This window comes from Solea solea, chromosome 6 (assembly GCF_958295425.1).
Source record: "Solea solea chromosome 6, fSolSol10.1, whole genome shotgun sequence".
NCBI lineage: Eukaryota > Metazoa > Chordata > Actinopteri > Pleuronectiformes > Soleidae > Solea > Solea solea.
The window spans coordinates 4,808,864-4,825,847 of record NC_081139.1 but is presented as its reverse complement, the minus strand read 5'-3'; the positions used below and the strand labels follow the sequence as shown (position 1 = coordinate 4,825,847).

Genomic DNA, 16,984 nt, shown 5'->3' with positions numbered 1-16,984 from the left:
CATTTGTCCGTCCACTTCTTCCTCTCAGCCAGTGAATGTACTCTCAGTGATGAGGGCTGTTACGTTCCCTTTTTTTTTTTTTTTAGTGGTGACTGTGATTGAGCTCCATTTTTTTTTTTTAGAGCCAGAACAAAGTGGCTCTCTGTGTGTGTGACTTTGGGCTCTTAATCACGACACCCAAACTCTTGCGCTGGATTCATACATAAGTGATAAGTCGACGTTTGATGGGTTGTACGTGCTGTTGGTAGCTATCAGAGGCTAGTAGTGCGCTGTCTGTCAAGGCTAACTGTTTTCGCAACAGTTGCCAATGTTGCTAAATGTGATTGCGATGTGACGCTATTGCTCATTTTGACATAGCATAATGGGGGGAACAACCTTGTCAGTTTGAGCCGTGGAGTGTTTGAGCTGAACACATTAATGTGATTTGATTGGCTACTTTCTTTGTCAGTATATTTGCATAACATGTTTCGATTGGCTGACGCTTGAACATATCCAAACTTCTGCTGCACGCAATGCTAGTAAAGCGAAGCAATGGACCCACATGAGAGTTTGACAGCAGTTGGTGCCGCTCCATTCAAAGTGTTTCACGTTGACACCTCTATTGCATTTGTGTGAGTCCAGCATTTAGACCGTAGATACAGGAAATGTTTGTATCTGCTCTACCAGACCTGATCGCAGCATGCTTGTGCCCTCAACAGTCTCCCCTGCTGCTTCATTTCCCTTGGCTTTTCTTCTCATCTTTCCCGCCTCCTCAGTTCTCCTCTGCCTACCCCCAGACCCGGTGGTGAACATACTTTGACAGTCCTCCTTGATGCGGCAGCAGGCTGGGGCTTGTCCCTGCTCTGACTGTCCCACAGCCTGGCAGGCTAATGAAGGCAGTAGGAGTGCTGACGTACTTCCCTGCTGTGTTGTTCTTCATCACGCCCGCCACAGCCCAAGGTTCTCTAATCAAGACACTGACTTAGTGCCACAGATTATGTAGCAGCTGGATCATTAGCATGGAAGGTCAAATGGCATGTGTCTCCGTGTAACAGGCGGAGTGCCTTTCATCAACCCATGCCTCTTGTCAGCTCACCCGCAGCGGCCACCATGAGGCTCTGCCTGCTTCCTCCTCCCTGCCTCCCCCACTATTACTGGGCATTTGGTGTCAGTCAAAACATTCACCTTCAGACCCCCAAGAGTTAATTAATACACATAAAGCACTGAGTTGCCAGTTTATCAGGTACACTCTGCTTAATATAGTTCTGTGTAGTACAGCAGACTACAAGGAATGGCCATGCATTAATAATGCACATTTTAAATCAATAACAAAGCGATATTGAACTGAAGCTCGACTTCAAGTCAAATCTCAATATCTGGCAGAACAATCAACATACCATAATTTCCCCAAATTGTTCAGCTCTATTTCATCTTGCAGTTAAAGTTGTTGAAGTGGATAAATACATAATCTGAACCAGAACAAAATACATGTTTTGATAAAGAAACAAGAAGCATGCTTGTAAGAGATCACACAAACATTTCATACAGCTACTATCTGTTGCTATGAACAATCTTTACATAATATCTTGTGTTTAGAGCTTTTGACTGGTTAATATAGATATTCAAGTGTGTAATGATATGTAGATGTTTTTTTTTTAATTATTATTTATTTAATTCTCAATTAAATATTTATAGACGAGAATTACTTCCATTAGCTGCTTGTGAGTCACCGTCATTTTAGTCACAGGGTGGAGATGCCTTTTGTTGGACTTGTTTATGCTTTAAGGGATAAGAACCGTCCTCCACCACTTCTGACTCACCTGTTGACAGTCAGTCAGGAAGGCTGCTCATCTGTCAGTTTGCTCATAACTGTAGATGTTTGGAGAGTTACTTTAAATCCTTTGGTGTTTTCATCAAGGCCTCCAGCTATGTGAACACACACACAGTGCAACTGTTAATATTGAAAGAATAAATACAACCTCTGATAGGCAAATAACCAGTTCTTTTCAAAATAGACTCATGTTAAAGAAACTTGTTAAAAATCTTATGACTGTCAAAATGCTTGAAATGTACTCCACTGTTGCTCGATTTTAGTCCATTTCAATTGACTAAGATTTGCAGTGGGTATAACGTTTTGAAAAACATTCATTAAAAACTTTGCAAAGCTTATTTGTATGCCCATCGTCATGTGTAGTATGTTTTGTATCACCATTTTGAATAATATATAAGTATACTGCTTTCATTTTTAGCTCTGTCTGCAACACTAGTAGAGCTCCAGGCGTCACGTGGCTCGGTTTCTATGAACTAGCTCTTGGCAAATCATGGACTCAAACTAGATTCAACCATGAAATCCATTGCTTGTCGGTTCCCAACATTGCACATATCATAGCAGTGATTCACCTTTGTCATCTTACTGGTTCCATCTTCACTTCTATGATGAAAACAGCCGGCGAAGAGAGGAGTTGTCTGACATATTGCCGTGTTGTCTAGTACCATGGTTGTCAAGCTGTGGTACGTGTGCCACCAGTGGTACGAGAGCTTCCTCTGGTATGTGATTTGAGTGGAGCTGAGGAATTTTGACCAGAGGGTGTAGAAATGTTTTGATTAATTAAATAATAATAATTGGAGTCACCTTATCTCCTGCTCTATCTTAATTTCGCTATACCAGTGAAGTGTATGTGAGGAAGAGGATGATGATGATGATGAGAAAGCATATTATCTTATTGGGTATAAATCTGCCTCCTGTGAAAAGTCCGTAGCCGACTTTGCTTGGCCTATTTACACCACTGTATTTGAACGTGTTACTTTGAGAACTCAATATATTCTCAGGTGGTATACAAAGTTTGAGAACCACTGGTCTAGTGTATATACGTCTAATCAAGAGAACAGTGTTGTTCCCTGCCAAAGGGGGCGTTACCTTGGTTGTGTGATGTCAGCTACTGGAGCTCTATTGGCTTATATTTGCATGAAAATAAAGGCAATGTGGTTATCATACAGTGCTGTGCAAAAGTCTTAGGCAACATTATTAAGTTATTTCTCATTCACTTTATTGAAACACATCTGTAAAATATGGGAGACATGCATGCAGTTTTAAAATAAATACTTTTTCTGGGGAAACAAAAGTTTCTACAGGTTAATGTGTTAAGGATGTATTGTGACCTTGAAAAATAACGCAAGTCTGGCTCTTTTAAAACTATAATTAATGTTACTGGTAAAACCTTTATTTCTCTTACTGCTTCATGTCGACAAATATCTGCAATGAAAAATGTCTATTACGCCAGGTTTATTCAAGACACACTTGAGCATTACATACACATATTGTATGAGTTAAACTCCAGACCAGACTTTCAGTCACATCATTCCAATCCAAATGCCAATGATCACAGAATTTGACAGACACTAAAACAACAAAGCAGTTGTACATCAGGAGCTTTCAAAACCGACACATCAAATCAAATACATGTAGATGCGTGCGTATTTCCTGCAGAAGAAACTTTGCTGCATATTATACAACCCAATGCTGATTAAAGAGGAATATTCTGGACCACTTCTTCCCCCTATTAATGATCTCTGAATTTGGTTTTTCCTTCCCCCCGAATTCTGTCTCCAAGCATGTGTGAAAATGCCTTCATCATTTGCCTCTGCATGTCTGCTGTGATAGTGGATAAGGAATTGGCTGCTGGGCATTGCCAACCCCTACTGTGAGAGATCTTTTAAAAGGACAACCGAAAACAGTTTTTGACCAACTGAGACCAGTTCAGTTTGCCCAGTTGAGGAATTTCTTACTTTTTTCATTTCTTCTCACAAAGACAGCAGAGGCCAAAATATTGTATTAACTATTTCCTGGCACTATTTTGTAAAACTTATTTTTAAGTCTCTGCTTACTCATTTTAAAAATATTCTGCCTGAACTATGTTTAAATGGCTTTTTTTTTTTTTTACCATTTGATCAAAATATAATGAAATATAAATGTATAATTTGAAATATAATCAAATGTATTATTAGCATGGAGAGAACACCACAGGATGAAAGTAATGGATAAGATAAATTGCATTTAATGATTCATAATTGATTCATTCAAAAATGTAATTTCATTCATTGTCTACTTTATCCACTTTACCCTCCACATGAGGGTCACGGGTTGTTGGAGCCAGTCCCAGCTGACAAATGGCGAAAGGCGGGGTACACCCTGGACAGGTCGCCAGTCCATCACAGGGCCAACGTACAGAGACAAACAACCATTTACTCTCATATTCACACCGACGGGCAATTTAGAGAGTGTCAAATTAACCTCTGTATGTTTTTGTACTGTGGGAGGAAATTGGAGTACCCGGAGAAAACCCACGCACACACAGGGAGAACATGCAAACTCCACACTGAAAGGCCCTCATTCAGCACAGGTCACGGAACTGGCGCCTTTTTTGCTGTAAGGCACATTTAAAAAAACAACCTTGGAAAAAATTGTGCAAGTAATATTAATCAATACAATTTCTGAAAAGAACACACAGCTGCTTTTTTAAAAAAGATTAGGGTTTGTCCTCCTGGCTGCTGTCAAGAATTTGTGTATTTTCAGCCCTCTAAAGCTCTCTCTCTCACACACACACATACAGACACACTCACACTTGTGTGAGCATGCTTTGTCAAGAGAAAATTCCCACAACTTGATGAGGATTCCTCAGACCTCCGCCTGTTCTGTTTTCTTTTTCTTCCCTTCAGCTAGACTGCAGTGTCATCTTGCTCGGGATATTTTTTCTCCACATGCCCCAGTTCACCTACATTTGTAACTTTAGGCCTCTCTACGCAGCCCCTCTATTTTAAGATCGTGAGGGGAGTGTGCCGTGAGGGACAGAAAGACAGGCTGTTGCTGGCAGCACTCTGCACAGCACGGCCAACACGAACACGGCCTAGGATAATTTGCGAGACGATACTGACTGGCTTGTTGATGGCAGAGGCTCTGTTAGGGGGAAGAAGGGGAGGAGGCAGGCAAGCTGGCAACAGGGAAGAAAGGAGAGGGGGGTTTACTATCCTCAAGAGAGTCGGAATTCCTCCTGAGCCATTCCCCCATTTGGCTGGCAGTTGTGAAAACAATTGCCTGGCATTTACTCTCTTTGTGTGCAGATGGAGTCCCAGCTATGAGTCAGCTTTAAGACCAGCAAGTGATGGAGAAAGTGGTGGGCTTGTGATCTTCTGCACAGCGAATACAACCAGACTTTGCAGAGACACAGACCGGTGTTATTGATGTTGGGAAAAATAGTTTTCACCAGCTTCCTCACCTTAACTTACTTTTGTTACTTTTCCAGTATTGCTTAAGTATATTACCTTTTTTTTTTTTACCCAATGTGAAGCTGCTCCTTGTAACCAAGAGTATTTGGCTAATGACTACATTTCTTTGTTCTGTTTCTCCTCAGTTGACCTTCAGAAGATGCTCTGCTAATGTCCTGAGCTGAGGGACCCCTGACTTCACCCTCAAGCTGTTACTTGCCTCAGTTTGTTGCTTAAACCGTGATCAACTCACCATTAGTCAGCGAACGCCGACAGCGACCACCACCACCACCTCCACCTTTTCCCCACCCCCCCTTCTTGCCCAGCCTGCCGCCACCATGACGTCGGAACTGGAGAGTAGCCTGACCTCCATGGATTGGCTTCCTCAGCTGACCATGCAGGCGGCCATCCGCAAGGCGGATGCTCAAAATGCCCATGGACCAGGCATGGGCAAAAAGAGTACCCTACTGGATCCTAACACCACGTTGGACCAGGAGGAAGTGCAGCAGCACAAAGACGGCAAGCCGCCCTACAGCTACGCCAGTCTCATTACGTTTGCTATCAACAGCTCGCCAAAGAAGAAGATGACTCTGAGTGAAATCTACCAGTGGATCTGTGATAACTTTCCCTACTATCGGGAGGCGGGCAGTGGCTGGAAGGTAAGAGAGAGTTGCATCCACCCTTCATCTGTTGTATAGGCAGACTTACAGTAGGTAATTCTTAACATAGCATTATGATGGAATGTGGACAAAGCGACACTTTTTTTGATTTCAAAGCTTTAAACATTGTTTGATTGAACTGTTGAGAGGTTTGTCAGAAGAGTTGAAATTAATTTTCTTTGACTGAAATCATTGTTTAGTGGGTGCTCTGTATCTTAAGTCCATCTCCAAAGTGAGACGCCTATGGTAATCACCACTGTCACTTCTGAAAAAGCTTAGAGAGAAACTATGAGTACGCTGGTGAAAAATGGTTCAGCCCTGAGAGAACCATATAAAGTTTAAAACCCTGGATTAATATTCAGAGAAGTGGCCCCTATCTGTGCGAACACAGACTAAATAGCCCATTCATGGGTGGTATTATTCATTGCAGATGCCTTGATAGGAGAAGGCCATTATGCAGAAAGAGAGAGCCAGTGCTGTGTCATCATCTCAAGGAGCCCATGATATACCGAGATGAAGCTATGCTGATTGCCTTTTAAAGGGCCCAGATGGAAATTGATATTAGAATGAGTTTTTCAATCAGTCGACGTTTATTGGAAATAGAATCTTAGGCACTGCTTTATTGCAGTCAGACAAGATGTATGAAGCCCATTTCCTGGGGCGACAAGATCTGGCATGTGTACAGGCTGTGTGTGTGTGTGTACTTGTACTTGTATTTATTACTTCTTAAGGACCTTTTCTAGCTGTCAGGACCAGTTGTCCTCATAGGGACTAAACCCTGGTCCTTGTGAGGCAGAATCAGATTTCTGAGAAACTGGCTAAATTTAGGCTTAGATTTAAATTGTGGTTAGAGTTAGGCATTCATTAGTTATGGTTATGTATAGGTCGTCCAAATGAAATGAATTCAGTGCAGTGTCCTAAGAATAATAGCTTTTTGCAACATGTGTTTGTGTGTGTGTGTGTGTGAGAAAACATGTTTTACTATAAATGGCATGATTTTTGCTCGAGAGGTTTTTTGTGAAGAAATGTTTTTTTTTTATTTTGCCACCTTTGTTTCCTCTTTTACCATCGTCACTTCTTATTTAGTTTCAGCATAATGTGTTGTTAGACTGCATGTATTATTACTGCACTGAGTTTACACTGACCTCCACATTCTGCATGCCCTTCTCACACTCACACTATATTTTTTAGATAAAACCACAAAGTGATTGATAGAGCAAATTAATCTAAGCAGCTGGTCTGAGCAATCAGTTTTGTAGTTCCCAAAATGATTTTATTCACTTGTATTAGGGTACGCATGGAAGCTCGTGATAACAGTAACAGTAACCGACCAACTTTTTATAATACTCTTGAATAATTATTACTGTATGTGTGTTAGATCATGAATTCGATGATGAATTCGAAACATTTCCCCGGTAAAGAAAGAGTGACTGTACTTGTGGAAAATGTGCGACTAGGTAAAGCAAAAGGCACATTTTAATGCAGTGTTGAAAGTCCACAATAATCACAATTTCTGTGGCCCTGTATTTGTAATGGTTGCATCATATGTGATATTAAAGTAGTATGGTTGCGAAAATGTGCTTCAAAAGGTTTTACTTCAAAAGGTCATGCTGATAAGATTAAATTATTTTTATTTCACAAGAATAATCTACTCTACGAGCAGCGTTGTGATGCTTAAATGTTAAAGGTTTCCTTTTCATTATCATGAGATGTTAATTCTTGACGTAACTGAAATGGTGGGTATACGAGCGACTTGGAGAATTAGTCATCTTTGGTGGAGATTGGCGCCCTTCGAGTACTTTCTAGTTTAGTAAAAGCTTGCGTAGATGAAAAGATCCTGGCCTAAATGTGGGCAGCATCTGTAGAAATACCCATCACATTTAAAAGTGAGAAAAACCACATCACTCTAACCAGGATGCAGTGCAGCACAGGAAACGCAGAAAAACCAGAATGAAGATATGCTCACAGTCTAGAGCCTGCGTCACTATTTTCTCAGTTCTTGTTAAAAGGGTGTTTTCCCTGTCATAATTTTTTTTTTCTGAGAATCTAAACTGCTGAAATAAAATAGTGTATAGGTATGTATGTACAGTAATGTGCAAAAGTGGCATTTTGATTGGAATGATGTGACTGAAAGTTGGTCGTCTTTATAAGCAAGCTGTCAATGACTACGTTTACACCGGTCGACTGGTCGATTTATGAGTCCATACGTTCGGGCTCGACACAAATTCTGATTGGTTGACTTTTTGCTGTGTTAATTTCATACAGTCTATGGTTAATTTTATTTCATCAACAGGAACGTACCAAGTGCTAATGGGAGTGTTTTCAGAGCACCCCTGTTTTACAGGTAACAGCGTGTCTTCAGAGAACACCCCTCCTTTTTTTCAGTATTTTGGATTAGCCCAACCCACAAGAGACAGATAGATTAAAGAACGTCCGGTGGTTTTATTTAATCTTGAGTGTTTCATTTTAGGCTACAGTCAGTCCTCCTCTAACATCCATGTCAAAGACATCGGCAGTGTGGCAGCATTTTACAAAAATAGATGGCGGGAAAAAATCTAATGCAAAGTTTGCAAGCAACAGTTTGCAAATCGCAGCTCGACTACAGCAAGCAACAAGCTTACTTGTGTGCGTTATGTTGCTCTGTCCATTTTGAGTATATGAATATATCAGAATTGTCATATTTCAATGTTTTAGTAAATAATCGTTGATTACGGTTTATAACTCGCCCGCAACAATGGCAGCATGGAGCTCCTATGTTCAGTGACGCTCTGTGCGAGGACATGCACAGCCAAATAATTGAAATATTCCTCAACAGTTCTTGCGCTGGTATCACTATATGACATAGTATATTTTCAGAAATCATGGGCTATGATATTGCACAGGTGCACGTGATTCAAAGCGCTTTAAGTCGATTTTTGAGTCGAAATTTCAGGGCTTCAGTCGACCAAGACTTTCTTTGGTTGATTACAGCCCTAGTGCTATTGAATTTTTCCAGTTGACCTTTTACATCACAGAGAAACGAACGGCACACGGCGAGATTGGATGGTGGTGTGGTTCTGTACGTTTCTTTGTATGCTTTTGCCGACACCGTTGTGTTTGTTCTTTTTCCGGCAACAGTACTGCAGTTTATACGTTGTTCTCTTCTACTTCCGAGTCAAAGACGGGGGAGAAAATGTTGGTGTGTGCGCAGAACACTAAGTCAGACTCCAGTCTGTTTAAACATATACATACATGAATTGAATCATTGAATCGAATGATCTAGATATGTTAGTCCAACTAAGAAAAGTTAGATTTTATTTGGACAAACATGTTTATATGTTGAATGAGTTTAACTCATACAACATATATATGTAATGATCAAGCTTGTCATGAGTAAAAAGACATGACATAACATTATTTAGGGTCAGTAGTGGTAAGGTTAGGTCACACTTAATACTGGACACTTTAAACTATAATAGCTGTTTTTTTGTGAAACATTTGTTATTTTAAAACTTTATACATGTTCCAATAAAGCGATTAAGAAATAATTATACTGTATGGTTATTATGACATTGATAAAACAACAAATCTTGGGTGGCTTAAGACTTGCGCAGTACTGTATATATTATGGCTGTCAAGTGATTACATGATCTGTGATTAATGAATGTAAATTAATCTCAGGCATTGATTTTTGCTGTATTTAAAAATAGTTTCAAATCCAATTGAGTTTGAAAGATCAATCAATGAATAATCGACGTAGATTTCTGGGTTTAATGTCTCTTTTACTTCAGAGCAAATACAAATGAGAAATGCTTAAAAACTCTGCAAGGCATGGTGTTTAACATTTAGCAACATTTATTAGTGAGGTTGCATGTTGCAGATAAACATCCCTCACTTCACCCTTCCAAATCTGTTGGAGAACCTAGACTCCGTATATTCAGTTTATTCGTGGGGGATTTGTAATTGTAATAACACGGTTGTCCAAAATGGTAGCTTCGGTAAATTAAACCGGGCTCCTGCTAGATACAGGAAATCTGGGGTCATCAAAAGCATTTCATACAACCAGGTGATTGTACACACATAAAAACATACACTTAAAAAACGAAGTAAAATGATTTCATCTTCAGTTGCTGCCAAACACTGGACCTTTAACAAATATGCTGAACTCTGCAAGTTATTCAAAACTGCTTTGCAATTAAGAAGTAGATGGTGATGAGATGGATGCTCTCAGTATGACATGATGTATGGCTACGAATAAGTGCTGTGTTCAGTTAAAGACGGCACATGTAGCGTCGGTGCTGATGTATGTGACACTCTGTTCGCTATCTCTGAGCTCAAGCAGCAGCAGCAGCAGCAGAAGAGTTCATTGCTGGAGGTGAAGGAGAAATAGAACTAGCAACAGCAGCAGCAGAGCAGGAGCTCTGTAACCTCCAGAGAGGATGGGTAGATCCATTCATGTTAGAGGGATATGGGACAAGTTAGTCCAGAGGAAGGGGGACAATTTTATTATTTTTAATTTAATGTGGTGTTCCACAGACTGTCATGCATCATTGTTAACCCTCATGCGCAGGCAAAAATGGATGACAGTGGTCTGATTCAGTGGACTTCTATGCACGGGGCACAGCATGTGGGTTCTCATCCGCTCAGGTTGAATAACATCTCTAAAGATTCGTATTGACTCTCATAATATGGCTGCTGGAAGATTAATCAAAAGAAGACTGTGATGATAATAATAAAAAGAGGCTACAGAAAGACTACAGTGTTCATGTTGTCACTGCTGGTGCATATTCCTGTAGTCGGGAGTGTGCTATCATCCTCAACATCCACTTTCCCTTTGCCAATGTATTTTTATTTTATTGTATATAGCTATAAACTATAAAGACGTTAACCTAACCTAAGAGCAAGATGATACTATGACATCATGTTACAACATGTTTGAATGGAGATCACAGAATTTGGTTTATTAGTTATTAATAATAGTAATACATATAATTTAATTAATAAAAACATTTGATTAGTGAATTTAAATGAGTGCGTTATTTTGACGGGCCTTATATAAATAGAATGAACAACAGACGCCTTGCTTCAGAAGTTTATGTCCGGTCCATAAAATGTCAGTAAACGTTAAAAAATGTTGATCAGTGTTTGCCAAACCTGTTCTCAAATGTCTTGTTTTGTCCACAAACCAAAATGATTCACTTTTAATAATGATTTCTTTGTTATATAGAGTAAAGAAATTAAGAAAATCTTGTTTTAATAATGAAAAAAAGCTTCAAACCGATTCATCGATTATAAAAATAGTTGATTAATAATCGATTACTCGAGTAATTGTTTCAGCTGTAATTTATTTCCTTTAAAACACTCGTAAAAACACCTGATTGCGATGCTGTAAACTATCTAACATGCAATATATGTAGTAGTAATGTTCATCCTCCACCGTGACTTGAACTGTTGTACAGAGTATGCATATACGTAATTAGAAGCATTGAAGCAAGTATACCTGGGTGGGGTGAATGTATGGCGGATGTTCTTATTGCTTCTATGTTCCCCATGGAGATCACAGGATTTTGGGACTATGTCCACATTTTGGGACTATGTCCACACGTGCGTCTATTCTGCATGATAATGCGAGCTGCGTGGGCAAGAATGAGAGTGGGCCAATCCGAGCATCACCAACTCATTTAATCCAAGAAAATCCATTAGCCTGCACTTTAAGGAATGTCGAAAAATGCCGTCCATAAAAATAAAATTCACGGTCGAAAAAATGTGAATGCCACCTTCAAGAGTGCAGAAGTGATTGGCGTCTATGAACAAGCAATTAGATGGTGCTTTTCTTAACACCGTCTCCAGCTCTTTTAGATGCTTTTAATTCATATTGTGCAGGTTTACGTTCTCAGTGTACACTGTAGCTCTCCTCTCTGTCTGTTTCTTGCACAAAAAGTTTTCTTCAATATCTGCCAGATTACTTAAGGATATTTTTTTATGTACTTGTATTTCAAAATGTATATTTCCGAGAAATGTGGCGGCCTTTCAGTTCTGTGCTCGGGCTCTAATGCAGTAAAACTGTGTCTATTTGTTTTTGTCCGTATTTTCTTTGTCACATCTCATACCTGTTTCTCCAATTGTAAAGCTTTTACACTCAACATAAGCTGACTCGTATGACTCCCCAGAGATTAAAAGGTAAACGGGAACAGGAAAACATGTCTTTCTATCTGTCTGGAGCACTTTGCAATGGTGTGACTTGAAAGGCTATTAAGACTTTGGGTCAGAATCAGCATTTTGGGAAAACCATTGGAACATAAATAATGGAATTTGATTTGAATGTATAAATTCAAGTCAATTAGTAATTAAATAAATGGAAATTGCAGCTAAATAAAATTCTATAGTCACCCCTTCTCAAGTCTGCTCTTCACTTACGCAGGCGTGCGTGTCATAAATCACAAATCAGCGCTCACTGACTTGTGCCGTTAGTAAAAAGTCAATGCATAGATGACTTGCAGACGTTAAGCTTCAGCACACTTCAGTGAGGCAGCTGCAGAGGGGGGATTCCCCTTTGTTACCCTTTTACATATATGCATCATGATGGCCAGTTACAGTAAGTCTTTGTCAATTAGAACACAATATATAGTAAATGCCTGTGAAGTGATTACAACATCAGTTTTCTACATTTGAATATTTATTTTATTTATGTATCCAAATAGAATTAACTTTGGTGCAGACTTTTATCTCTTAGGTGTTGCTGCAGTTATTCCTTTATAGTGTGCAAGCTAATTCAAACAAACAGCCTCCTTAATGCAAGTGAGCGTACGTTTTAATGCACTCCGACTGTGCGCCGTTCCCTCCGCTTCGGCTCTAATCGGCCTGTCGGAAAATGTGAGACTTTGCTCTGATAAGCTCAGCAAAAGACAGGGCGACACTGTGTGTGATTTTCTTTTCTGGTGTATTTTCTGTTGAAAGAAAATAGCGAGGAACAGTATTGAATAAAGAGACTCCAGGTACACAAACATTGACCTCCACGCTGATCTCAAACCTTCTTCCAGCTCCTCATAGGCTCACTTCAGGCAAAGTGTGTGAATTCCCTGCTGCATTTCTTCCACAAGAAGAATGCCAAAGAAAATCTGGAGCAATTCTCAGTTTTTTTAAAAATGCTTGAAATGTTTGCTCTTGAACTTTTGAAAAGATTGTTGCTACTGGCATGATTTATTTTTCTCATCCACACCTGAGTACAGGAAAAGAAAATTAGCTGAGAGAAACTGTAAGGTGCTGTTTATTACCCAACAAACATCTCCCACTGCATTTTCACTGAGGTCCATAGCTCTTACATGATCTTGTTAACAGGAAAATGTAGCTTTGGTCTGTAAATAGTCCAATGTGCAGAGATGGGGCACAGAGCTGCCTCCTGCAGGGGCCCTGGACTTTGCTTTGATCTCATTATAAAATGCAAATACACAGTACCCTATACAGATCAAAGGTTCAACTTCCCATTGGATCTGAGGCTTAATAATAGCAGCCTGGAGCAGTTTTCTCTTTTTTAAGAAGCAATTTGGGTAGCTACTGGTCCTCTAGGACATTATTTACTCTGGAGATAATGTTTTTGCTTCTCACTAGTGACTAGTCACAGCTCAGAAAAACCCTGCTCATGTTGCTTATTTAAATAAGATTGGCCAGGTATGAGCATTTGCACTTACACTTCCTGCCCTATCTCCTCACTCAAGCTTAGGGTTGCAGGGCCTGAAATGTGAAAGTGTAAAATTGCTTTGGTGCGAGATACCGTCATCTACGTTTTCAACCGGGGCCATCATTACACCGTAAAGACGGCGTTTAAAGTTCAAGCACTCTGCTGAATTCTTTAGCAGAAGCAGTTTATCAAGAGTTTCACTTTCACCTCATCTCATAAATGTCTCTTTTTTTCCTGTCCAGAGTCATATGCATCAGGTAGTATTTTTTTCATCACTTTTGTCTCATCGCGGGTTCCTTGTTAATTGTAGAGACAGTGAAAGAGGCTGTGCACGCTTGGTGCCGACTCTGTCAGGTGGTGGGAGGGGCTGTGATTCACTCGGCAGCCAGTTTGATCCTGCTGTGAGGCGGGTTCCCGTGTCAGGAAGCTCCAGCCTGGCCACCCGCCCACCAGCCTCACCTTACGCCCGCCTACCGGCGCCCCACCGCTCACGCTCTGGCCCTTAGAGTGGGCGGGAAGAGCAGGCTGGCAGGCCTTGGCACGGATACATTTTGGCAGGAGCTGCTGTCCCCACACTGAGTGAAGTGCTGACTGCAGTGCAGAACATAAAAAGCCGGAGGCTTGTATCACTTCCCCTTGTGGCCTGCAGGCTTGTGTAGAGATGTTGGCTTCAATTTTACTTGAAGCTGTAGCTGTCTTTTTGGCAGCCGGGCAATAGCCTCTTCAGTCATCCCCTATATGTGTGTCTTCTGTTATCATTTTAAACAATCATTAACCCTTAACAGCTCCCTTTTTCTTTTTTTTTTTCAGTGCGATGCAGCAGCCCGTTGTAAAAGCTGTTGACCATGGTGATCAATTCAGTGAACTTCCTCCTTTGTGATAATGAGATCTGTATAAGTCAATTCGTGACTCACAGGCTTGGCTATACCTTTTGTGTCACTGTTAACACTCTGTAATGACTGGATGAAGGTTTAGGATCCGCGTTACTTTGTCTTTTCCAGAGCTGTGCATTTATGTGGCGACTGTACTGAGATCATCACCTCTAGCTGGTCATGCCTTTGCTTTGTCACAGATCTGTAGTCTGAAACACATTTTGGGGGGTAGCAACAAACGTGCGAGGACTTGGAGGCACAATTCAGAACAACTCATAGCTGGAAAAATCATTAACCGCTTCTGAGAATCTTCAGAGGGAAGATGAATGGCCACAGGGAGCTGCTTAGAAACTCTTTAGTCATTGTTTCGTGGCAAGAGACATTTTAGACAGAAACAGCGCTTTGCTTTCCCTGTATTTTAATTTAAATCTCCATTTGAATAGCCTTTTGCCCTCCATCATTTTTCTGCATGGCTGGCTGTCATCTCTGAGGGACTTTGTACAGTAACATTGCTGAGAATATGTGTGAAAGTTGCCGCACCACATCATGAATTCTTTGAAGACGAATCAGGAATCTGCCGAATGTGAGTTTTCTTTTTTTTCCTCCTTTGAGGGGGAATAAAATAAATAACAGGTATATTGTTTGGAGAAGAGAAGAATCTTGAGTTTTAGATTACATTTTGATTTGCAGTTCTGCCTTTTCAACTTTGATTTTAATAAATGTTAATAAATCTTTCAGTCACCGTGAAAACATATGAGGAAGATGGAAAATAATAGACTGGAATAACAGGGTGGCATCATTCCATTCAGTTTAATTGTTTTCCTAAACTCCGACATCTCCCGTCATGTTTGAGCATGCATTTTAAAAAAAAAATGGCCTCAGAGTAAACTACCTCTTCTATCAAGTCACCTATCCGTCTGCCTTAACACGCACTATCACTGTACACAGTCAGAGCATCTGAATGTATTAGTTTAGTAATTGGTTTGAGTCAAATCGTCCCTGTCATAACACTGCTAATAAGACAGCAACGTCAGACTGAATAAATGGAGGAATAACATAATGGCCATTCTGCTCTTGAATGTCAGTCTACTGCTGTTTACACTGGGATCACAGATGGTGCCTTTTAACATAGCCTCTTGTATGTGCACTGATTTTTGCCCTGACAAGGAGGATGAGGATGAGGAGGAGGAGAAAGGAGCGGGCTGTACTGATGAATTCTGCATGCTATAAATAGATCACAGTCCTTGGAATCCACCTTTAACAGAAGTTTGCCCTGTTAAATTCATCTAAGCCGCGTCAGAGTGGCGAGTGCAGCCGCTGGTTTTTCGTCTATATATAAAATAGGATCTCGCTACTGTTTTTAAATGGTTTTGTTTAATTTTGACAAATGTATTTTAGTATCAGTATGATTTCTTTTTTGTTCAAATTAATCTTGGTCTCTCTTTTTTTAAATTATTTTTATGTAATTAGTAATATTCATAATTAAGGTAGTAGCCTGTTCTCCCCGAAGAGTGGTTGCCTCCTGTGAAGCTTGCAGCTAATTTATCTGCCTACACTGTAGCATATACACAGTGTTTTTCTTTTTGGATATGAAGGAGGCAACAGCACTAATTAGCAGAGGCTGGAGATGGATCTTAAAAAATAAAAATTCTACAGCAACCTGAGATTACTGATATGGTTAAGGTCTGTAGCTTGACTGATTTAAGCTCTTCACGGAATATTTACTCAGTCTGGGAGCAGAGCCATGCTGCCTTGCATCCAGACTGTAGGGCATTTACATCTAATAAGTCGTAGACTGGCCCTGATGATTGGCATGTTGATAAAATCTTTGTGGCAAGTAATTATCGTGGGGATATGTCTGGCCAATGTTGTTCCATTTTTTCCCCTTTGTTTTAATCCACCCCCTCTCTTCGATGGCAACAATTTAACCCCCATCACCACCGTTGTCAGTCTCTCGCAGCTAATGGCTTCACTCGGCTCCTCACAATCCATGGAATTAAAATTTCTGCTTTTTCTGTTTGGCGTTAAATGCGGCGTACTGATGAAGATGTCTCTGTCACGTGGATGTATAGGAAAGAAATGTGTAGTTCTCTGCCTTATCAGTGTCGCGGGGTGGCTGTCTCTTCTCCCAGAGAGATATTTGATCATCCTGCTGGTGCGTCCTCAGTGGGGTCAGCAGTCTGTGAAAAGGGGACAGTGACACAGCTGTGGCAGTCGAGTGGAACCAGTGATGGATGACATGCCAGATTGGGCCCCGCTGTCTTTCCTGGGCGCCTGTATTGACAGACGCTGCTCTCACATTCAGCATCAGCAGGGCTAATCGTGGGTTATTCTGGCCACAGATGTGACGCGTGCATTTCGCTTCTGTAATTGGTCATTTGTCAATGTGACATATTCTCAAAAAGTAGGTTTCTGTTCGCCCACAATATTGAATGAAACTTGCTGTAATTGATAAAAATTACAAATAACTCAAATTTGAATCTCAGAGAAGCAGTTGCTGTTTTGCAGATTCAATGTAAGGAAGATCCTCTTGGATCAAAGTGTTGCAGGGCCTG

At 40.5% G+C, this 16,984-nt stretch overlaps 1 protein-coding gene across 1 annotated transcript in view; it reads left to right on the top strand.

Moving 5' to 3' along the window:
- foxj3 (forkhead box J3) overlaps nt 1-16,984 on the top strand; it is a 78,198-nt gene that overhangs the window by 29,049 nt on the left and 32,165 nt on the right. Inside the window, exon 2 of the mRNA XM_058632061.1 lies at nt 5,388-5,900. Coding sequence (XP_058488044.1) covers nt 5,580-5,900 — 321 coding nt within the window. The 5' untranslated portion in view covers nt 5,388-5,579. The remainder of the gene's footprint in view (nt 1-5,387; nt 5,901-16,984) is intronic.